Below are 25,816 nucleotides of genomic sequence, written 5' to 3'. Positions count from 1 at the left end.
CCGGCTCCAGCGCGGCCGCGGCTCGTGCGGGGGGCGGGCGGAGCGCGGCGGCGACGGGGGGCGGCTCCGCCCCGCCCGCGGAGCGGCAGCCGCGCCGGACCCGAGCCCGGCGGGGAGGAGCGGGGCGGGCGAGATCAATCTGGGAATTCCCCGGCCCCGGGACTGCTCCCAGGGCTCGGGCCCGTGGCCGTGTTTAGCAAGGGAACCCCTCCTACGGGGCGGGGGGCACCTGGGTCCCTCTCTACACCCACTCACACCTGTACGACGGGCGTGCACGGGCAGAGCATCTTCCCGCAGGTGTTTGCCGGCCCGGCCCGCACCCGGCCCGGAGGCGCCGGGAAGCGGCCCCGACACGGCCAACAGCCGCAGCTCGGACGGGACCGGGCAGGCAAAGGGATCGCCACTGTTCGCCGGAGTGGTAAAGGCCTCAATATGGAATCACAGAATCAGTTAGGTTGGAAAAGACCTCTGAGATCATCGAGTACAACCTATGACCGAACACCACCATGTCAACTAGACCATGGCACTAAGTGCCGTGTCCAGCCTTTTTTTAAACACCCGCATGTACTGTGTGTGATTCTGTGACTCTGTGATTTTGCAAGAAAATAAGTCTTAATTTTTTGCTCTGTGGTTTGCCAGACATTTTTATGTAAGCAGTTTTGGACATACTTTGTAATTATATATTAGCAACAGAGTCCATCATATACTTAAAAAATACATGCCCCTTAAAAAAGCAACCCAACAACTTCATTTTATGTGCTTTTATTAAAAAGCCTGTTAATGCATAAGACTAATCCTGAGCATAACTACTTGTTTGGATCATGAGGTATATGAAATAAAACATTTGATTTTTATGATCAATTTGTGCTTCTGGCTCATTACTGGCAACAGCAGAAGCTTCCCACAGTACCACAACTACCCACCCTCACCTCCCAAGCCTTCCAAAACCAGGAATGAAAATACATACCCTTTTGTATATGGATACCCATGAAAGCAGTTAATACTCAAAGCTTTCATTTAAAAGCTATAAAGAAATTTGTAGCTGGCCATGAAGCTATCCTCGCCCAATTAACATCCTAGAGTAAGAGGAGAGTCTGTTCTGGTGCTGGGAGAAATCATACAGATACAAACACAAAAGAGTTCTACTTAAAAATACATACATAGCACACACCCATATAATTTAGAATAGATGACTGTGCCCAAGGCCCGATTCATCCATGTGTGGGCTCTAGTTCGGATTCCCAAAGCCAACAGCTAAAAAGATAAAAAGTTACTTAAACGTACACACTGCAACCCAAATATTATAAGGATATGAAACAGTCTTTAAATGGACACCTTAGCCATAAAAAGTCCACTTATCTTAGATAGCAAAGGCCGTTAAAAATAACAAATGAGATTTGATTGCTCTGTTTCATAATGTGTAATCATTGTCCTAGTGTTGTACTTTGGCTTTAACTGTTCATTTTCCTCCCCCTTCTAGAAAATGTTGTCCATATTCAGTGATGTTAGTCTCCATGCGTTTATTTTTAATCAGCCCCTGAAGAACACACTTTTCATGCCTGGATTCCACATCCAGTCTATTTTTATGTGTTCTTAACACACTTTCCAGAAGAATCTAAATCATGTCATTCGCATTGCTCTCACCAGACTTAGCTGGATAGCTCCCTACCTTTACAGATTTTTCAGTGAGACATGAGACATCTTGTGGTGAATTCTGCCTAGCACAAAGTTTATATTCCCCATTACTTTAGAGCAGTCCAATACCCATTATCATACACCTAAAAATCTTAACCCTGGAAATTGCATACAGGCACCTTCATAGTTAGGATATAATGTCTGATCCAAAGACCAAAGTCGACAGCAGGACTGCATAAGCACGAGACTCAGCTCTTCAGTTCTGTTTGAGTGGATGCCCCAGAGAAATGCTGGTGGCATATTTCTTTCAAAAGTTGCCATTGGGGAAAATCAATCTTTTTCCAGAAACCAGCTAATAAAATAGACCTGTATTTGGCTATTACAAACCAACTTTTGCTTATAGATATAACAATGGAGATACTGCGTGTAGGAATTAGAGGACATAAATAGTCTTGTTTTTACAAAACAGTTTTGAAGCTACTATCAAAATCTCTAAAAGATTTTGGAAAGAATCTCTATAACTAACTCCTTATTAAATAGCAAGGGGCTCGACAACTACAAAACTTTAAAGCAGAAGATATCTAAAAAATTCAGTGATTTTTTTTCTTTGAAAGCTCTCTACATTTATGTCTGTTTCTGGAAAATAATGATGATCTGTGTATTTATTTTTATACAGGTAAGATATGCTCTTGCACTGTCAGCCTTTCTCAGCCCCTTCCTCTTCTCCTACTTAAAAGATCTTTTTTTCCTTAGAATAAAACTAGAAGGCTTGGTTTATTGCAGCTAATAAAGTTAAAATCTGAATTAGCTTCTGTCTAACTTACACTAGTTGAAAAACACACATGCACTTGATGCTTGCTACTGTTCTCTTCACAGAGGTCGACTGTTGTAATATATAGCCTACTATTTGGTATGATAATGAAGGGTAGGAATTCATAGGTAAGACAGGCTCCACAAGATGCTTGGAATATTACAAAAACAGACACTAATACCAAACATTGCTATATTTTAATACCCATAACCACATTCCCATTTTTGCAGATGGACTTGCACACCAGTGACTTGCCTTCATGAATATGAATTTAGCTGATCAAGTAAAACCAAAGATAGCCTTTTATTATAAAAGAGCTTGATGTTTATTGACTGCACAGTTGAATATGCAAACATGTATTAAATCAAACAAATAGAAGCATAAGAACACAATCCCCAGTGACTAATCCAACCCACTAAATATATTCTGCAACCACAGTGATATGCAAAGACAGCAGAATGGCAGAGAAAAGCCCAGAACCAACAATTTTTGTTTCAGAAGGCTATTTGTAAAATTATCGGCTGAAACTCATATAACAGACAGACTTGTTTTGAAATTAACTTCCTTGGGAATAGTGCCACTGAGCTCAGAGCAGGAGTTCCCTTGATAGTCATCATAGATTTATCTTGGTCTCATCATTTACTACCTAATTTTAAGTGAAATTCCAGCTCAGGAGACACAATGTACAGCAGATACAATAAGATACACTGTTTTGCAATACTTTGAAATCATGACCTTCATTACAGGAAGATATTTCCAATTCCAAACCAAATTTACTAATCTTTCATGTGCTTATATCACCACCTCTGATAGTATTTTCTAATTATAAAATACTGCTATGTCAAATGGCAGTAAAGAAACAGAGCCAACCCAACCAAAGTATCTCAATTGGAAGAAAATAAGAATTGGTATCAAATTATCCCACTGTTTTTATCTTTCTGTTTATCTCTTTCATGCTTTATCTGAGTGTCAGCAGCTGGAAGCCCCCTAACTGTTTCCCTGTTACATCTCCGCACTACTACACTAACCCAGCCATTTCTGAGAGGAATAATGGATCTGTGTTGATGGCACATTAGTAGGGAAGAGACAGAATCAACTAGATATTGTTAAGAGATAACTAAAAGGATATTCTAATTGATTAATTAAATTGTTCAACCATACGCAGTAATATAAGTCCTAAAGCCCAGGACATTTACTGCTAAAATTTATGTTTGTAGGACCATCATAATGCAAGACAAAAATAATTTCCTAGCAGTTGGAACAGAATCAGCACAGAATCAGAAATGGGGGCCTGCCCTGAACACTTGCAGTAGGATTCAAACAAGTTATGCACGAAATATTAGCTTTTTGTATGGTCTTAGTAGTAGTTCACAGAGAGAGACAACTCCATTAGGTGACTAAGCTCTACTACATTAGGGCAGGATGAATCATCTTCTGAAAATGTCATTCATTACATCTTAAGATGTAATGACTCTGACGATACCACTTGCAGTGATACAATGATACAATGACACAAGCTTTGATGACTAGCTTAGACTAGCATCCTTCTTTTAAAGGGCTCTAGTGAGATGTGATCAATTTTAAGTTTCACTTAAACACAAATAAACTAGCTCTAAAACAGGAATTATACTTTCCAAGAGTCAGAGGGGAAAAAATGTCAAATTGGTAGCAGCATAAGCATTAATATTGTATTTGTATTGCAGTATTACATAGACCTAGACCCCCTTTCCATAGAAGATAACATTTTGCCCCAGTAAGCTTGGGCACCTCTACGATGCAGTGCGAGTATATGAGAGTGAGCAGATGGAGATGAAATAAATGAGGAGGAGGACAAGGCAACAATGAAATGATTGAGTTTGATATAATGAGTAGCAGTCACAGCACATTAGTTGACTAGTCAGTGTTTACATCAATAATACAGTTAATCTTCTTAAAACTGCTTGCTCTATTCAAATTAAGAAGTATTATTGTATACAAGTTCTTCATAGGTTATGACAAAAACCTGGGACGCCAGAGGGACACCATGTGCCTAAGGCCTGGGGTCCCTGAGAATTAAAACCCACATTAGCATATCTACCACTATACTGTCATAATACAAAAATACAGACACAGTTTTGTCAATGGGAAATTACATGAAACACTGGTACTTGAAAGCTCAAATAATGATTATTTAATCTTACCTAAGAAAAACTTAGGAAAAAGCCTACCACTTAGAAAATTACTACCACACCTATGAAGTTATTTTCATTGATAGACACATTTTTGGTAATTGCGATGCTATACAGACTGTAAGCATGGCAATCTTTGGCATAACTGGCTCAATAGAAATCATATGACTAACCTCAGAATGTTGGAATAAATTACTTATCTCATTCACACATTCTTACAATTTCTTTTGATGAAAGAAACCCCCTTTCCAAGGCAATCAACGATACCTTGAAAGATTGATGCAGCAGATTACTAAACAGTAGCTGACATAAGCAGAGCACTTGCCTATTCATGGTGCAGTAGTCAAGTGGGAAAAAAAATAATCACTCAGACCTACCTTGTGTAGGACACTGTATGTACCCATACAGCCAATTTTGTACATAATCCAGAACTAGTTCAGACATTTTACAATGCATGAAGGTTTTACAGACCAATTCTAAAACTCTCTTTACATGTTACTGAATTATTTTCAGCCATTTGAATATGGCAGTTTTCTGCATTGTAATTGGCATTATCTTTTGTACCTTTTTATTACAAATAGTGAGACTAATTAAAATAATTTATTGGCTAAAGGTTCTGTATAGTCATTAAAGGGATACTCTTAAAGTAAATCGTTGCCCACTCCCCAAGGTTCTCTGTTATCAATATAAAACTTTCATCAATCTGAAAGCCCAGAAAAATGAAGGAAGGAAATGGTGAGCCCATCAAGCCACCTTTCCTTATGCTCTCACCCCCAACCCCCAGTTTAGCTGCCTTTAGGAACTGGACCCTAGCAGTCCCCAGTGCTTTTACAGACACTATAGACACATTGCTCAAGGATCTGTGAACAACAGCTGAAGTTACCAGAGGGATGGAGATAAACTGAATGAGACCTTTTCATTTGCAGGAAAACTTGTGTGAAAAATCACTTCCAGTCTACTTGCAGGACAGCTGTTTTAGTGGCCAGGGTTGCTGGTCTCTGCCCGGATGAAGCCACCCTCTCATTTTTAAATTCCACACTTAAACAGAAGTATGACTACTTTTTATCTCTGTGTACTTAGCATCATTATCTCTTGCTAATTCCATGACTAGGGAATAAAATATCCTGAGACATTGAGGAGGGGAAATGTAAAACTGTCCAAAAGTGTGTAAAGAAATGAGACTTTGACATGGGACTCTGCATGGAACTGTGAGGTCTCCCTTTCATTCTGATGATTCCTCAATTCAGGGGCAGCTGAGTAGTAAAACTTGCAGAGTTATCTCTTACCTTAACCAAGCTTGACCCTTAGCAATTGTATCACAAACAGGTAAGGTAAACAAGATTCCACTTTCAATCACAAATCTGTACATAAGATTAAATTTACCCACTTACTAACTTTCTATCAAAAGGGAATGACAAATAGGCTAACAAAATAAATTATGCACCAAAATCACTGCATACTTCCAGCTGGTTGTAGTTAATGTATGCAGCTCATCCTGGCAGGAGTCCAACACTTCCTCTGTAGCAGTTTCTGCTGGGTCAGCTCACACACAGTCGTGCAATAGAACTACTTATGTTCTTACAAATTATACCAGACATTTCTCATTAGCATTACACCTGAAACCCCATTCTCAAATTGGATATTATCCATTGCTTCATAAGCTTACAATGAAAAGCATAGAAAGAACAAGTTTAGGATACCTTTAGCAGTGGTTCAGTTGAGAAAAGAAAATCAAAACAAGCCCACAGAATTTAGCAAACAGAATTACAAACAGTATCCATTGTTACCAGGTAGTTGTTCAAGAAAGGTAGAGCTCATTATTTTCTTAGATCACTTGGAAAATTTTAAATATTAAAAATGGACTTTAAAAAGCCCATTTCATAATACTCATCATCCCGACCCAGCTCTTCAGTACCCTGGTATAGCCCTCAGCATTCATGATCCACAGAGCTACAAGGAATACTTGTATCACACATTTCTCTTTGTCACCAAGACATTCATGCTTTCACATTTTTCTCTGAAAAATTCCCTTTTTCATGAGGTTGCAGCAAAGACAGAAAACTCAAGAAAGAAGAAAATTTAAGTGACAAAAGGTAGTCAGCTACAAAGACACAAAGCATTTGTACAGCCCCAGGATACTGCCATGAATGACACCAGACCAGTGAGGACACACCTCACAGGAATTTCCTACACTGATTTGTTTCATAAAGTTCCACTTTCCATGCCCACCGCAGGACAGATGCCTCTGCACTTTGAGAAGCCCCCACCTTCTGCAGAACGCTGCCTCAACACTATCCATTTTGGCTACAAGGCTAAGCTCAGAGTAGGACTAAAAAGACGACCTTTGTTTTAAGGCATTAGGCCTGCTCACGCTGAAGTATGTGTGTTTCTCCAAATGACTGTATTCCTACAAAACAATTGTTGCAGGAAGCATCCATTTCCATCAATCACTATTCACATAGTTTCCTCCTATCAAGGTATCTCTACCCTTGGAGATATATTCAAAACTTTACTTACAAGGCTCTGAGGAATCTGACCTAAAGGTGAAGTCAGCACTGTTCTAAAACTAAAATTTTCTCTGATTCTGTGAATTGCATTTGATTTACTCCAGCCCAGAGATTTGCTGTCTTTAGTCTTAATGGTTATAATCCATTCTAATGGTGATTCACTGCAATTATTGTAATTCACTTGATTATGGTAATTCATATCTAAAAATAAAATCATCTTTCCTCTAAATTGGTGCATTGATACAAAGTGAAATTTCCCATTCACTTACCTACACTGGTAGCAACAAAGATATCTCTTAATTTTCCGCTTTCTAAAGGGACAATACTATATATATATATATTTATATATATTTATATTTATGCTTTAATATGGTACTACATAAAACCTGTTACAGGATTGTCTCTTTAAAAATAATCTGAGAGACTACATCTTGGTCGTCATTTCTTATCACAATTACCTTTCAGGCAAAAACTGTACTGTCAAGGATTAGCAGGAGACTCATGAAGGCAGCGAGGAAGGAAGTAACTTAAACATCAAAAACTCACTTCTGGGAGACATAGCAACAGCCTTTGCTGCTTTGAGAAGTGAAGCCTGAACTGAAAGTAGCAGCTGGAAAACTGAAGAGCCAGGGTAATAATAAAATAATAAATAAACCAGATTTTGAAGATTCTTTGTGGTAACTTGGCACCACGAATTATTAATAACCAAGGTTTTTAAGCTCTGCTAAATTAACTTACTTGAGATTGCTTCTCATTTAAAAATATTCTGTGTTTAACAAATTGCTAGACTAAAGAATAAAAAATTTATTTGGTTATAATATGACTGTCACTAAGATAATAGGGGACACTGTCAAGTTATTATGTAATAAAATATATGCTTGTTTGGTTAATACACAACTCTTTACTTTGATCACTGCTTCTGAAAATTCTTACTCATTCAATGCCTTATTCGTCCAGCTGGCCAGCTTAACTACAGGCAATGGACTGTACTAAAAGAAAGAAGTGGCAAGTGATCATGTGGGAAATAATTATTAGAAAAGGAAACATGGGGAGTGACAGATTTGTGCAATGGTACATTTATAAAGTTGGCAAGAACATCAGAAGTTGAAATTACAGGTTTCTTGTGGGAAAATGCAGTAAGTGGGGGATTGTGCAGGCTCCTGCCACAGCAAAGGGATTAAAAGGTAGCGGCTCAATAACTCATCCAGACAGTGAGTACACAGGACAGCATGAAGAGATCTGATTATGCAGAGGCAGCCTGGCTCTTCATAGGCCTGGCAGGTGGTAAAGAAGTAAAGAAGGCTGAATCACTGTGACAGAACCAAGGAATATGAAATACCTTCTGGATTCATTTTAGGACAAGATTAATTGACACCTGCCAGATCTAAGGTTCATATCTCTTTTCTGTTATGACTGCCTATGGACTACTTTTATGGCCTTAAACATCATGCAGTTTTTACACTTCTCATATTGCCAGAAACTATCATTTTTAGAAGCATATAAGGCTCACTTCCTTTGAAGTGACTGCTATGTGGTAAACCTGTAAATGCAGTACAACTGGCTCAGAAATAGAGAGACGTTAAAATATTACTAGTGTTTGGTCTTTCCTCCCCTCCCTCACATAAGAATTCTGCTGATTTATAAAAATTAAAATCAGTAGGAGACGTGAGTACAAAATATAAGGGCTGGAGAATCATATTCTTACTAAGCTAGTACAAAAATTAACCCTTGGGAAATGGAGTGGACAATTGCTAAAAAGATACAACTATCTTAGGACACATAATTTTTATGGCATTAACCTTTTCTTCATATAGCAATGTCAATATCCAACATATTGATTACTGTTTCTAAAATAACTAGGACAGCATCCAAATTGGATTTAAGCAAATTATTTAGCTTATTAGGCATCCTAATGTCCAGTATTTAATTCCATTAGGAACATTTAAAATTTCAGCTAGCAAAAAAAGGAAAAAAAAAACAAAAAGGAAGAAAAGTCATCCCACAGAAATGGGAACAATATCAGATTTGTCCTAGATGACCTTGACATTAGTTACACAGCCCAAGTCAACAGTAAGTTAAGGAAAACCCATGTGTGATGTATTATGTCTGACTTCAAACAATGCATATCATCCAGACAGTTTTAATCATGCACTTTTAATATCTCAACTGTCTTACAATAATGTTGCAACTAGCAACTCCAGAAACAAGGATAACATAAACAGGGAAGCAGAGCAGATTTTGGCATAGAATCTTCCATAAAGATAAAAAAAAAATCTTGAAAGGAGAAATTTTCATTGCTGTTGATACACAGCAATTTAATCCTACACCAGTAGCTATATCTCATTAGTTTTATACAATTAATAGATACTTCTACATAATCTTTTCACTTCAGTTTCCAAGATCATTAGTGTGGGTGTTTTAAGAACTACAGAGAAATAAAACTTATAAACTAGTCGGGATAGTTACATTATACAAATTCTTAGAAATGACATCCACTGTCTAAAAATAGCCCTACACATACCAAAAATATCCCACAGAAAAAGGAAGGTTCAACTACATGCTCATATCCAACAGATACAGAACTCACAATGCCCTTTCTTCTAGGAGAGCCAGCAGGAGTGGTAAACCACAATGCATTCACTGGATACCAGAATTTTTTTTCTCCCTGCATTTCTCATGGTCAGGGCTGAAAAAGTCATTTCCTTACAGAGAAGAGCAAAAAGCCTGGGAACCTCATCAGACTTCAAGACAAGTCCAGAAAAAAAATCATTCATTGATTAGTTTCCCTCAGAATATAGCTCCCTTGGATCCTACTGTCCTTGGCATCTGCCTGCCTTCTTGTGCTTTGATCTATTTCTTACAAGTCAAACAGGTGTTATGAAAAGCAGGGGAAACAGCACCCACTTCATGTGACTGGCTCCTGCTATCACCTCAGTCCCAGCAGGAGAGGATGAACAAAGAGGGGGAGGTGGCTCATTTCTGCATTGCCCGGGGTGACTGACACCGCTCTTACACACAGGACATTTAGGTGCATCTGGTTCTCTACTATACAAGTCTGAAACAATTACCTGCTACAGTGCAAATGCTTATTAAAGTGTTACTGGTTTATGAGAGCTAAGCTCAGAAATCGCTTGGGAAGATTATATTACTAATAAAGAACATTTATTGAATTACTATGCTTTCTCCATTTCAAAAAGCAGCTGCTTTCCAGTGCTTGCCTTGTCAGTAGAAGACATTAAAAAGTTTCATTAGCACAGTTAGTGCTTTTCATCAGCATCAGTTCATTCTCTCTCAGTTGCATGGCTTTCAGTGAATGATTAATATTGAAATCCTCTTCTCTCTGAATGTTAATCATCCTGTTAGATATGGTTGGAAGTTTAGTTTTGAAAGTGAAATACTATACAGATAGCCAGAGCCCCCGCTGTTTCTAACAGAGGACTATTCCTGACTAGCAGTGACAGAACAGATCTTTATTATATACATTTTTCATTGTAAATTATTACTAAAATGAGTAACAGAAATTAGCAACTGAAAAGAATTGTGAATTAATTACTTTCATGTAAGGTAATTTCAATCCAAAAGTTACTTAAGTGAACAGCACAGTAAATGTAGGCTTATCAATATGTGGCAATAACTTTTACAAAGCTCAGAATCTCAGTTGGCAAACTTTGCTATTTTCACAAAGGAAAAGAAGAATCTATTGGAATGGGAAATTTGCATGCAGTTTTCCTCCATGTTTTTTGTCAGACAATTGATACATCAAACTCAGCAAGATTTTAAAAGGATCAATAACTTTTTTTTTCTGTTTTTGTAATGGGGTTAGACACAGTCAGTCACAAGAATTGCTCTGTAAGATGATCTCTATGACATCCTGGACAAATTTGACAACAAAGGCAGCCTAAGCAATTCACTTCCTAGTTCAAAAACTCATGCATTTTCCTAAAGCAACTTATTTGTGCCACCTGTTAGGATTGTATTTTTATCTGAAGTCATAAACCATGAGTAGTTAATGACATGCAAGATTAGAAGAAAACAAGCTTTCTCTCCCCAGACTCCAAGAAATATGCAGGATAGTCAAAAGTATATTTTCCCTAAGTCAAAATGCACCAAAGGGCTACTTTGAATTGAAGGAACAACACTCCACCAAAGACAGCCAAAGTCACTGAAAGCTATGGAGTAGGGTTTTCAGCTATAGTTTATTTATTTATTAATTTAGTTTTCCTATTAAATCTCTGTATAACTTTTCTGTTTCCAGTATCACCGCAAGTTCATACAACTGCAGTCCAGTCACTCACAAACAACTAGTTTTGGCATCTATGCTAAATGCCTTACCCAGTTTTTAAGGCTGTTGACAAGCTACTTAGATACTGGAAACAGAAAAAAAATAAAGTGGAGAAGAAAATAGTAGGCTGAGAAAATTATACAAAAGAGAGATTATAAATAATGTCCTTCTTAGGCGGAAAATAAATCCTTAAAACCCAAAGGGTAAAGGAGAAACTAAGATTGACCTCCTGCTGTTGAATCAGCTCTGAATTGTCTGAGTCATCTTGATTCTCAGCTATAAAAAAGCTCACAATTCAATGGAGAATAAATTGCATAAGGAGCTCTGCAGAATGCACAACCAAGGCAGAGAGAAATATCAGCCAGGGTCTCCTGAGAAGCATGAAAAAAAGATATCGCTGTATTGTTATAAAACATATCCCAGAAAAAACTCTAAAAAGGACAAAGCCTATCAGTGTAGTTAAGCACAATTCAGAGCTCTATGCTAAGTCAGAAGTCCCTTGCACATTAATTTTTTCACAAAATTTAGGTAGGTTGATAGGTAGTTGATGAACGTAACTCTGAGGCATCTGAAGTACACAGAAGACAATATTCTCACAGGTACATGTATTAAAGCATCTGCCCACTGCCGGAGTTAATAATAGTCTAATTCCAAAAGTTTATGACAGGTGAAAGAGTTATACCTGCTGTAGAGATTCTAGTGTGTATATTTATATGCAAAAGTGGGAAAAAAAGAAAAGAGAAAACTGGAAAAACTCTGATAATATAGATTGTTTAAATTACTAAATGATAGTAATACACTTGGTTAATTTAGTATGAGAATGCCTAAGCCTAAAATTGCAGAAGTGTGAAAGATTTGCAAAAGTTTGCACCTGGTGATACTAAGAAGTTACAAGATTAGACCATTAGATTTAGGGTCATTAAGACTGAGTCCAGTAGGCAGTTAGACTGCCTTGTCCCAAGTATTTCCCCTAAAGAGAGAGAGCAAATGTTACCTCACAGCTGTTACCTGGACATCTGTTTTCAGTATATATGTTAGAAAAAATACTTCACTTATCATCAAATAGTTAAAACATCTCCGAGAAAGCAGAAATAAATCAGGTTTTCCATAACAATGGACAAGGTAGGGAAAACTCAGATCAAAGGAAAATTGAACAAGACCTTTGGACAATAATTGTCCTTTGGAATCTAAAGTTATAGTCGGTCATAACAGCTGGATGAATTGGTACTGCTAGAGAAACTAACTTAAGATATTACATGGCTTCAAGGAGGTAAATCTCAAAATCTGATGCTTACATTAACTTCTTTAATGAAAAAAGTACTATTAAAACAATAAATAAACAAGTGCAGCAACATGCCATTATAATTCCATGTCTGATACAGAAGACAGGTATAAAGGAGACTGCATAAATGATGCCTTGAACCAACAGAAGCCCTTAACAGCAATAGAATCATAGAATCATAGAATCATAGAATAGATTGGGTTGGAAAAGACCTCCAAGATCATCAAGTCCAACCCCTGATCCAACTCCAATTACTATATCATGGCACTAAGGGCCACGTCCAATCTCTTTTTAAAAACCTCTAGGGATGGTGAATCCACCACCTCTCTGGGTAGGCCGTTCCAATGCCTGATAACCCTCTCTGTAAAGAATTTCTTCCTAACATCTAACCTAAACCTCCCCTGGCAGAGCTTGAGCCCATGTCCCCTTGTCCTATTATTGGTTGCCTGGGAGAAGAGACCAACCCCCACCTGGTTATAACCTCCCTTCAGGTAGTTGAAGAGAGTGATGAGGTCGCCTCTAAGCCTTCTCTTCTCCAGACTGAACAACCCCAGCTCCCTCAGCCTCTCCTCATAGGACTTGTGCTCCAGTCCCTTCACCAGCCTCGTTGCTCTTCTTTGCAATAACATGTAACGGATGTTTGCACAGTTCAGGTTCTGCCATGCAGATTCAGGTTTAAGCTTGCAAAGTCTTGCAGAATTTACATGTTTTCCTCCAGCTTGAATAAAGACATGTGAACTTCTAGTTCTATCCACTAGGATCAACAGATTAAAAGAGGTTCATCTCTTTGAATTAGACTAATGAAAGTATTTGAAACAGATGACAGAACATCCAGGTGCATCTTTTCTATCATTTGTGAATTGAATAGGACAGAAATGTTTGAAAACATTGACAGTAGTAGTTCATGAGACTGTTCAGTAGAGAAAAGCTGACATTCTGATAGGTATAAAGCTTAGTATCACAAGAAGAATCAAGTATACAGAGACCCTGCTTCTCTTATCAATGAAAGTTTCTGTACATCCTATCAGATGATTTCTCTCTCAAAGTTAGAAATTAATTAGGAAAAAAAAATCACTAGTGTTAAAAAGGGCAAGAGCACAGAAACTAGATCTACCTGTTCTGACATCAATGCTTAGCAGTGTTGAGCCTATGCTTGGGAGCAAGCTCTAAAAAGTGCAGAAAACCTTATTCTGCCTTGTTGCAAGAGAGAAACTACTCTATTGTAAATAACTCTGATCTCTGCAGTTTCTTTTACTCCTAATCTGCAGGCTACTCATGAAAAAGTAATATTTTTCTAAAGAACATGAAATAGAACCTGACTAACATGTATGTAACTATTCCCTGCTGTAACTTCCAACAAGCACATTCACATCTCTCTCCTGGGCTAAGGTACTTACTGACCATCTTTCACAGTTTTCACAGTGCTGCCCCTGCTTAGCTCCCAGTCAGGAGAGCCAGGCCAAGCCTTGGCTGAGGGCTAAGCCTCTGTTTAACCACTGCTGTAGAGCTCAGGAGAAAGTGCTGCCAGGACATCAGTGGCATGAGGAGCTCAGACACGCTTCTCTGAGAAGCAAATTAGGACTTGTGTACAGTCCTGTGTCATACCCTGTATCCCATTTATACCTGCTCAAATACTCTAATAGTTAAGACAATAAAGGCTAACAGATCTTCAGGAAAGCAGATTTTTACTGTGTTCCATGCAAAATAAATTCTTGAAATACAGGTTGAAAAAGCCACACACTTAGTAGCCACTTAGTACTGTGCCTCTGCAAACAAACAGTTTCTCTGACAGATAGCCCAGTCCTATAAACTTTGTAGACACATCAGGTCACTCCAGGCAATCACCACCAAGTGAGTAATCACTACTGCCACTGGCACCTCATGGCTGCCTTTTAACAGTAGGGAGGACTTGGTCTTGTGGCTCTATGTCTGCAGATACTTGAGCCCAAACCTTCTTTTGCTCACAAGCTGCAGTCCAAGTGTAAGCACTGTTGTTGTCTGCACATTTGTTGGCTTATCATGCTTTTTACGTACGTGAGCTGACTAATTTCTTCTGCTAGAGAAGTGAGGAACATATAACAAGGCTTTTAGAAGAAGGCTAAGAAAGCTCACAGATCTTTTAATCACCCAAATACCTAAAATCAGGTGTTCAAATATTGCATACTTGTCTTATCCAGTTGCTTAAAAAAAAAAAAGAATTAAAAATTATACATTTGGAACATCTTTTAATCCTGAAATTATGTGACAGAAATAATGCCAGACAATGAAGCAATTTTAAATCCACATGGAAATAACTTCCAAAATGTGCTGATAAAAAAACTCCCACCTTAATTTATTTAAAAAGCAAAGAAGAAAGACTCCATGGAGAATTAAAATTTCTTCAGAAAAGGTCACTTAAGTCATAATGTTTACACCATAAAAAACTTTTGCATAACATGCTGCTATTTTCTCTCTCAGTGTATGACATCCCCCACTCTCCATTTATCAGATAATTCTAAATGTATCACAGAAGGATCTATGCATCCCACAGGAACAAAAGCACTGGTTTCCCAGCACTAGTATGAGGTAAGGAGATAGGTACCAAGACACAGAGTCTAGGAAGGAGATTCACAGGGGAATCTTAAAGCTCCCTAAGTTTTACTTCTGAAGTCCAATACCAAGCACCACTGAAACCCCCAGAACAACTGCTACTAAACAGATTGCCTGAAATCCAGGAATAACAATGCCCAATTGCCTCTGCACTAAGGCCCAAGTGGCACACTCAATATGGCACATGAAGTCTGTGGCTGAGCAGAAAACTGAATGCAAATCCCCCACTCTCCCTCAGCCTAACAAATGTTTATCTGAAGATGTTCTACTTTGATCTGCTCTCCACAGAATCCAGTGACATCAGTGTGCACATGTAAGTCAGGAAAGATTGTGCTGAAAATACAGTTTAATCGTCTCCTCAGGTTCCCTCATACCAAGTCAGCTGGCAACCCTGGAAGAACCATCAGGATTTTTCATTATAATTAGCATGCATTAAAAGACAAGAAAAATGGTGCTGGATTTTTTTTCATGATCCAAATGTTTTAGACGTAGAAATGCTTTAAGAGAAATAAGAACAAAGCCTCTGCCAATATAAATGGGTACAACTACCCTAAACAGAATTGCCAGTGTAAAACATGTCCTATGAAGAGTTCCATTCTCCTCTACACCAATATTTTATTGGGTTCTGCAAGATATATATTGTTATATAATAATATATTTGTTGCAATACAGTTTGGTCCAAGCTTGCATCTAGCTGGAAATGGGACAATTCCACACCACAGGCCTTGCATGACTGCAAGGTAACACACACCTAACTGCTAGCAGAAGTTTTACTGCAGGTACTAAGAGGCTGTGTCTGCCAGCCCCACACACTGCAGTGCAATGAGTGTGCCCCTGGCCACACACAGCTGGTCTGTGCAGTATCCTTATCCATACCCCTAGGGATCTAACCCCAGGTTAGCACAAACAGCAGGGGTATAGTCACAGCAGCCAGGCACTCCAGAATCCCTGCAGGTGGCAAGTTCTGCTGAGTTCATGGTGGGGCTGAAGCGAGCCACCATAAAGGCAGATCAGACAGAACCAACTACACCCAACTACATCTGTGCTGTGCTGCAGCTCCAGCTCCACTGTAGGGCAGACATAATCGGGTTGACTTCTGCTATAAACGTGATCTACAAACATCAGAGTAAAGAAAATTAATTGCTTATAGTACCCCAGTAAGAAGTGCCAAAAATAGAAGAAAAAGAAACACAAACTGTTTTAGATGGTGCTTAAGTTACTCAACATGCATTATCCCAAAATCTTCCTAACAGACACTGAACAACCTTAAACAAAGCCTTGAACTTCAGTTCCATTGCTCCCTAACTCTATAATTAAAATAATGATACTTACTCTCAAATGTAAGGTGGTTTAAGAATGAAAACAATTCTAGACTCATAGACTATTGTTATCAAGATTCAATCACTAATATTTATGTGGGTCCACCTCAGAGGTACTTTGCTCCCCTGGATTCTGGTACTGTAGAACATCACCATCACTTAAAATGAAATTGAAGGTATATGACTCCATTCCCTCTCATGAAAGAATTGGAGAAAAAAAGTACAGTATAGGGACAGGAATTTTATTCACAGTTGCCGAGATCACCAACTGCAGAGAGCAGACCATGTTGAGATAAACATAAACATGCTGGTAGCTGTTGAGAGCATTTTCTTAAAAAATATACTCAAGCATTTAGCAATGTATCTACAGTCTTTTCTTACCTCAACTAATATGGAGCATGGCAACGTCATGTGGTTTCTCTGAGACTGATGCCCGGGATTTGAAATCATGTTCACCTGTGAAAGAAACAAAGTATATTGTGTCCATCTATAAGAAGCTATCCTTGTTTGTAACAATGTGCCCACAGCAAACTAGAAAAAGCCTGCTTAAAACACAGGTTTGTACCAAATAAGGAATGGCGAGCGTTACAACAGAGAACTGTTCATGTGCATTCCCTTATTCCAGTATGAAAGAGCTTCAAGCTAATTTAGAAGTTACTATTTTGTTAACTTGATTAGAGCCACTTTTGTTCCAAATAGCAGTATCTATAAAAAGATTTTTACTTAAAATTATATTAAACATATCCCTGAATACTTCAACAAAACAAATCCTTTATCTCTTTTCTGCAGCGCTTTTCTAATTCTATTGACTTCAAAGAAACTTTAGCACGTTCTTAAAGTTTATACTAGAGGACTTTGCTGAAGAGGCATTAGTTGAAGGCTTAAAAATGTTCAAAACTTAAATATTAATCTACCAGGCTTCTACAGAAGCAAGGGAACACAGGACTAAATGGAACTGCCAAGCCGTGAAGTCATGTCTTGCAGTTTCAATACAGTAGATCTTTAGTTCTGAAGGATCCACAAGTTATTTATTCTCAACACTGCAGCTACAAAAAAAATTTTCCTAATCCCTTACAAAAAAGTTAAGATCTGTTGTTAAAAATAAAACAAACCGAAAAAAGCAATAACTGCCTAAAAGAAAAACCTGCCCTACTAATCTCTGCCATAGGAAAAGTAGAGCAGAGAACAAAGTACTCTGGATGTAATGATACTACGAATCAGCCCATGACTGATACAGTAAATTGACTAAAATCTCTAGAGAAGCTAGAATCTTCAAGAATTAGAAAACTTCTAAATGCTGGGTAGTCCCTCTAGATTGCTCTCTTCTTGTTTAAAAACACCCCACAAAACCAACAACCACTACTGCTCTGATTACTTCATTTTTAAAACTCTACTTGTAAAAGCTTCCCTCTAGGCTCTTCCTAAAAGGTACTGAAATAGTCCATTAGCTGTCTTCTTTTTTTCTCAGTTGTTCTCATCACTGTTCTTCACTTATGTCTCACCATTCTCTCATTTTTTATAAGCTCTCTCCTTCAAGTCTCCTGTGTTCTCCCTCCAGTTTATTCTTTTCACATACTCCCTTTTAATTCAGTTTCTTGCATGTAGCACATCTTTCAGCATCTTGTATCTCCTTCTCTCTCTCTTCCATGGCCTCCCAAATTCAGCTTTGATTCCCTTTCTTCCTCTGATGCCTTACTAAGCTGCAGCTGACTCTTCTCTTTCTCCCTCCCATGCCCTGCCTATGCATGTGCATATTTTATACAAGGCTTGGGGCAGAAAAGTCCAGGAGGCAGCACACTAAAGAGAAGAGAAAGCAGATGCTTCCAAGCAATATCAGAAAAACAAACTCTGCTCTGTGCATGCAGCCCGGCTCCCAGCAATGCACCAAGCATCTCTGATGCTCTCCTCCCCCAGTGAAGGTGGCTGGGGCAGCCTGACACTGTGCCTCCCTCCCCTGATGAGTGAGTCAGTAGTGATGTGGAGGCAGAAGTGTTGCTCTGTTCTATGAGACTTATGCATACACCAGCTGGGGTCTCCCTGGGAGCTGGGGGATTTTTTGCTGTGACCCTGGGCATTTTTAGCCCAGTCGTTGGTGCTATAAAACACAGCAGCAGTTATCTGCATTCAGCTTGTGTTTACCCAAAGCTATGAACAAAAAAGTACTTCATAAGGAAGCAAGTATGGTATATGTTCTTGAAATCTCTCTAAGATCATTAGAGGCTGAACTTTTTTATCAAGCAAATAGAAAAGGTTGCTCTGCTGTTGATCAATTACTTGTATGCATACAAGGCCAAACTCTGCAGTTCATATTCCATTCAAATCCTCACTCAGGCAAGAGTCCCAGAGACTCCTTGACACTCCATTATACAATTACATAACATAACCATTAATAATGCATATGGGGATGTGCATGCATAGCTACTGCACAGTGGGACTATAGGCTCAGTTCATTAAGGAGACATCAACATAGCAGTTACTTATTATTTAATGAGTGCTAACAATACATTAAAGAAAGGGAACCAGCTCTGAGCATTAAGGACCAATATGTGGCTCCTCTGCAGCTATTACCTCAAGAACAAAAAGGGCCTAAGATTCATTGCCTCTAACATGGCATCAAAGGAGTGACATGTTCTTGTTAATTTTGTGTAAGTACTGCAGATGTGTGTCTGCCAATGTCCAAAGCTTTCAATGCGCTGAAATTGGGATGAACTCTAGAGCCTGAGATGTGTGCCAGAATTTTTTCTTTCAATAGCATGGAGATGGGCACTGGTTGGAGCCTGGAACACTCTTTACACAGAATAAACACATCTGATACGTGAAATTGCCTCTCTAGAGGTTGCTGCTATGAGTTTGGAGGAAGATGAGTGAGCCTGAATGAGGCATCAAGAAGCCATCTGTGAGAGAATGGCTGAAATGCTACGAGCATCCCTATAAATATCTCCTGTTAAAGGACTAGTTCTGTTTTAGTGATATGAAGTCTTTTTATGTAACTAGTTACTAGGCAGCCTATGAAACAGTTTCTCTGGCAGTACCACCCTGTATGCATTAGGCAGTCTGCCTCCCTCCAGCTGCAGTTCTGGGGGTATGCCTAACAACAACCTACAGGATCCCTCTCCAGACAAGCCTACCCCTGCCACATGGCATCACCGCTAGACTAGGGTGTCATATTCACATCTGTGCTGTTTTGGGAAGAAAGCTGGCAAGCACACACCTCCAGGAGGAGCTCTGGACAAGAGCATTTTCCCTCAGCAGCAGCACCCCCCTACAGTTCTGAATGTGGCAGGTCAGGAGCCAGAGGTGAATTTCACAATTAGCACTGTAGGCTGAACATCCACAGTTTACATAGTTGTTGCAAATCTGCTCTCAGTGTTTCTGATCACATTTGGATCAAAATCCATTCAGTTTATATCTCTCCTCAACATGAGAGAATGGCATTCATGCTTCTAGGGTGGGTTTTTCACAGAATCATTAAGGTTGGAAGAGACCTGTAAGACAATCAAGGCCAACTGTCATCCCAGCACTATTACTGTAACCCCTAAACCACCAACTCTTAGCTGCTGTCTAAAGGGGGTAGGAATTTGGTAGCAAGACCATGGCCAAAACAGCAGAAAGTTTTTACAAAAAAGCAGTCACTGCTCTGTATATTGCCTAAAAATCAATTCTATAGACAATTTCTAGGCATGTCTACTGACCCAGGTACTTCAGGTTCACAGGGAGACCTCCTTTGAAGATGTGACATCAACAATGAACTCTGGGAAACTCTAAACAACTTTCAATGTAAAAAAGTAAGATGCCTAGAGTTTAATAACTTCCAATGTTACTCAGGAACAGAAGAGGAAATACTTGGGCTTACAGCTTGAATATGACTTCAAAGGATTTATTTAATACCGTATTTCTGCCACAGACAGAAAAAGGAACTCAAATATCCTTAGTTCTGAAACTGAGTCCCCTAATCTCACTGTTTTGCCACATCTATTATCTGCAGTTGCCATTCTTATGTCTGTCTTTCAGCATTTTTGGTGAAAGCCAGTGCCAAGCAGATTTAAGACACCACTGTAACATTCCAAAATGTCTGTTCCATCACAGGTTTCCCTATAACTTGGAGTTTATCTAAAAATACAAATGGCATCTTCCATGTCATTTGTCTCTTTCCATTTATGGGTGAAGTTCCCCTATACTAATGCAAAAATACTTACCAATAAGCAGGAGATGTAAGATGCACTCTGAACTAAAAACAAAACAAAAACTACTAAAATGCATATAGAGCTCACTAGAACTATCAGTAGCACTTACATTCTCCAATGTGGTAAAAATGTAGTGGCTTGCAGAAGGCAAACAGAGCATGTGTCTGTTCTGCCAAGAAAACAGGAATATAAGGTCACTGTGCTATGAAGAAAATCTTCATGGTAGGAAGCCATTTTTATGTGCCATAGAAATAATGGAGAATAGAAAAGATTATGAAATTTTAATGACAAGAAAGAGAAAGAAATATAAATTCTGTAAGAATAGGTTGCTATCAGCTGAGAGACACATGAGAGAAGAACAGTTGTGAATCACCCTGATGAGAGCAGGAAATGGCACACTTGGCTGCTTTTGCTACCTGAAAATTCACGAGTGCCACTAACTGGTGAACCTTAGTAATGAACTCAGATGCTCTGAAGGCCAGAGCAGCTACTCGCTTTGCCACTTCCTCCTAATAACCTTCCACCTCACAGTGTATTGATCCATAGCCAACAAGGTCCCTGTAACATCTGCCAGGCTGTCAGTGATTGTCAATGGACAGCAACATGTATGTCAAGTGTAAATGAAATGTGGGGGAGAATGGAGGCAGATACCAACACAATATTTTCCCTAGTGATTTCCATATATGTTGCACAAATGTCTTGTTCTTTCATTCTTTGCTGACCTTCTGATGGGTGTTTCATTTGTGATGATATTGGGAGCTAAATTGTGCTCTTCTGTCTCAAAATTAGATAAAATTTTTCAAAAGCTGTTAAACAATTGAAAGAGTATTGAGTGACAATCTTATTACCATAAAAGATGAAAGCTATAAATCTGAGAAACTATATCCCTCTCTTTCTTAGGTTACTCATTATCTGAAGATTAACATTAAGAGGACCTGGAAGCGTGTCAAAGACCAAATCAAAAGCTCCCACAGGAGTTCAGATAGTAAAAAGTGTTATCAGTAAGAAGAGGATTCATGGGATTATGTTTGTAGAGACAGGATTAAGTTTTGCCTAACAAGCCGCAGTATCAGAAGTAACAACGTCATTTTTCATTTAAGAAGATGAGGGAAGAATGCACTTGTTGTACAAGTAGGCAAATTAATATGGGATTAACCAATAAAAGAATTCCATAAAATTACTCCATTTGTGAAATCAAGGTGAATCTTAATCCTGTAGTTTTGTACTCAAAAGACCCCACTGGAGTGAAGGAGCAAAATCCTGGTGCTGACATGAAATCCCATCCACCACAAACGTGACAATGACCCTCCACCATAATAGCAGGAAGCCCTTGCCGCTCAGAAGGCATCTACACAGACACAGACACCTTCCCTTAGTGAGGTAGCTAACTGTGGGAATCTCTGCAGAGATTCACTAGAATAGTTAGTGGAGTTTAACTGTCTGGAATAATATAGATCTTGGAATGGCTTATTGTCTTCATTTTGCTCTCTGTTTTAGAATCAAAATATTAAAATATGTGGAATGTTTTAAAAAGCTAGTCTTAATATGCAGCTTGCTCTCCAGTCAGGAATGGATTTACCAGACAAGGCAAAATCAGCTGCAGCATTCTCTGTATTATCAACAGCCAGTGAGGTATGAATGACATGGGCCATGCAATGGGGGAATGACATTGCACTTGTTCTAAACCCAGTGGAACCAATTCTTGAATCCTAAAAGTTTTGAACAAGTAATTCACAGATAAAACATGGAAATTAAAAGGGGTTTGTTTCAATTACACACTGATGACACTAAAATTAATGCTGCCGAGAGTCCCTCACAGTCATGGCTGGGAGTGCTGTGGAGGCGGCGGGTGAGTCAAACTTGACTGATGTATCCATGATTGTACCTACATGTGAGAAGCATCTTTTGTCTCACAAGTCATTGCCTCACTCAGCGCTCAGTTGAGTATTTAGAGTCACTGCAGTACTTTCTGGCCAACCACACTTTCTGTATTCTTTTCTAGTTTGTGCATTCCTTATCTGAACTCTGGGTCTGATCAGTCACAGGCACTATCCAACAGTGGATGTAGAGTTGGCCCACCAGGAGCAGTGGACATTGCCCTGTCTGTCATATAGCATCATCTGGAATCAGGTGTGAGACAGCTGCTGATAAAACTTATCCAGCTGATCAACGTACTTTCTCTGTGCCTCATTAACAGCATTAGAACAAAATTATAGCAGAGTAAGTGAAGTTATACTCTGGTTTTTTCAAATTTGTTCAGTATTGACATTTCTGTCCTGATTTTTTTAATTCTCTTAATTGCAAAATGTTTAAATTTTGAGTAATGTTGATTAGTTTTAAGTAGATATAAATATCACTTACTATTGTTTCTGTTACAAGGATCAATTCCATCCTGTATTAATTAAAATTAAAAGTTAGTTTGCATGCCAGCCTGTGAAATGTACTATTTCTAAATATTTTTTCCAGAAAAAATCAATTGCACCAGTGTTCACCAAAAGTACAATAAAGCAGCATAAATCACCCCAATCACATGTATATCAAAACTAATTTGTATTTAAGAATAGCTGCATCCCAAGTTGTCTTGAACTGCTGATCTGCAGAATTCCTGATGGGGACTTTTGGGAAGCTGGGCTGAATACACTGTAATGGTTTTCTTCCCAGTCTTTAGCTGCTGCTTTTCTTTCAACTGTATCTTAAAGTATGTTAAGTACTTTCCTCATGTGACTATCTAATCAAATTCTGCATGGCCAAACAGATGGCACCAGATATAATTCTTCTTTTTCAAAATCAAAATGGTGCACAGTGTCATCAGTATGAGAGTCTCTATGACACAGCAGCATAATGATGCATCAATTATTTCTCATCGAGAAAAATTTGATGTAGGCTAGCATATATTAATCTCTACATGCTATTTCTTCAGATTCCACTTATTTGTTCTATTTCCTTCAGGCCAAATAAACTCAGCTCATGTAAGACTAAAACCTGGCATTATTTCTGATGAAATAAAATTCACTGATAGTCCTCAACTTCTGCATAAGACCTAATTTGTGCATAATAATATGTGTAAAAAGCCACAATTAAACTTCAAAGAACTTAAGCATGATAATCATCTTTATACTTCATTAAAACAGCAATGACTTAAAATTTTACTGCACAGTTGTAAAGTTCCCAGTTAGCTTATGGAAAATTTTTTTCTTCTTCCTAATCTCTGTTCACTTAAAAAAAATAAATCACAGTAAATATCCTAAAGAAAAGAAAAGAAAGAAAGAATACAATTTCTTTTTCCACAGGGGAAATTTAAGTAAAGACCAGTAAGTGAAGGTATATGAGTTGGTGAGCTGCGCTCTGGGCCTGCCTGGATATCAAAGTACTGCCTACACTGCCTACCAAAGTACATAGGCTGAATTGTTCAGACTCCTCAAACAAATGTACAGTGAAATAGGACCTCTATGTTATGTTTGCATTTTTTAGTGATAAATTATGTACTTCTTATTCAGGCAATTGGGATACCTCACAAAGGGTGGGTGCAAACTGCTAGATTTGCTATCTATGAAACAACAGTATGTTCACAAGAGTATATAGCCATACTATAACTTAAGGCCAAGTAAACACAAAAAATAACCTCAACATGTATTTGTGCTTTGGATCTATCCATGAAAGATTCATTGTCTAAATATGTCATTGCAGTCAGTGATTCAGAAGTAGAACACTTCCATCTGGCAACAGATGGTCAAGATGCATCTTATTTGTAGGAGAGTCTTCTGCTAAAAGAACTAGTTCTCTCCACAATCTGTACAATCAGATAAGCAGCTTCTTTCTAGTATTATTGACATGAGAAACCACACCAAAACCTTATCTCACAAGTTCAATCAACCCTGTATACACCTACATCCCTGCTTAATTAAGCATTCTTCTACATATCATAGCTACTTCTGCATTTCACTCCTAATTTCTTAATTGACAACGTACATGTTACATATGTAACCCCTGTGTAGTTTCCTTAACATTTTAGTTGATGCTATGTATCATGCAATATTTTGTGATGAGCTTATCAGCAGCTGTCCTTACTGACTGAGACGTGCTTGCATCTTCCTAGTAGCCTTTGCCAAGGGTTTGCAAAGCCATCCCCTCAGACTGAACCCACTGCATTGTTTCACATGTTTTCAATCACTCTCACACAAGAGGCAGTGTCTGTGGGAGTGACAGATGGCTACTAACAAAGTTGGCCTATCCTATTTCCTCCCTCACCATACCAGATACGTGGTGCCCATTGCTGACTTTTCTTCTCTAAAGGTTTGTGGAAGAATATTCCAAGGCTCATCAAACCCTAAACAACCATTCAATATTTACTCTTAGCAAAAATCCAACAGATTCTGTTTTACGGTAACTAGAAAAAAGAAAAAAGGTTACTTTCACTAAATGAGTCGTTCTTTAGGAGTTGTTCGCTCAGCTCTGAGGAAAAGGGCTCAAACATCGGTTCTAGTGGAGAGTTATGAGTCATCAGATAAGCAAATTCAGCTCTCCCATTTCTATGTGATATGGTAAACAAGAAAAGAACTGCAGAAGCAATTCAGTGCTTGCTTTGGTCACAGAATCTGAAGCGACTGTTGCCATGGGTACATAGAATCAAGTTTTAAAGGGGATTTAAGGACGTGAAGGAGCAGAAACGACAACACATCATGGAAGATTCAAGAACTGTAGATGCCTGAAGAAAATGATAATCTGAAACACAGAGACACAGAAAAGTAGCCACTCATGCAATGAAGACAAGGTAAGAGCAAAGACAGCTAACTGAAACACCACAGGGGAGGAACAAAGAGCAGAAACTGGCAGACACACTAAGGGGGAAAGAAGAGCAGCTAGCTCTGTAAGAAGAGGAAGAGGCAATGAAAATAAGCAGGATCATGAGGCCATTGAATTGCATTATACAGAAGATCATGACAGAGAGGAGAAAATGACAAAAATAATAGTTAAAGAAACAGCAGATGGAGGATAAGGGAAGAAGCACATTTACAACATGAAAAACAGGCATGTATGGA

The 25,816-nt window shown here is 38.6% G+C and overlaps 1 protein-coding gene across 3 annotated transcripts in view; it reads right to left on the bottom strand.

The window, feature by feature from the left end:
* The window catches only part of PLPPR5 (phospholipid phosphatase related 5), a 151,524-nt gene that overhangs the window by 81,416 nt on the left and 44,292 nt on the right, over positions 1-25,816 (bottom strand). For all 3 annotated transcript variants that reach the window (XR_003529036.1, XR_003529037.1, XM_027651657.1), the window contains exon 3: positions 16,975-17,049. Coding sequence is in view for 1 of the 3 variants with exons in the window: in XM_027651657.1 (XP_027507458.1) it covers positions 16,975-17,049 (75 nt within the window). In the remaining 2 variants the exon portion in view is untranslated. The remainder of the gene's footprint in view (positions 1-16,974; positions 17,050-25,816) is intronic.

This window comes from Corapipo altera, unplaced genomic scaffold (assembly GCF_003945725.1).
Source record: "Corapipo altera isolate COAL_440 unplaced genomic scaffold, ASM394572v1 57, whole genome shotgun sequence".
Lineage (NCBI taxonomy): Eukaryota > Metazoa > Chordata > Aves > Passeriformes > Pipridae > Corapipo > Corapipo altera.
Note: the sequence above shows the minus strand (reverse complement) of the source record. Positions and strands in the feature narration are given on the sequence as shown.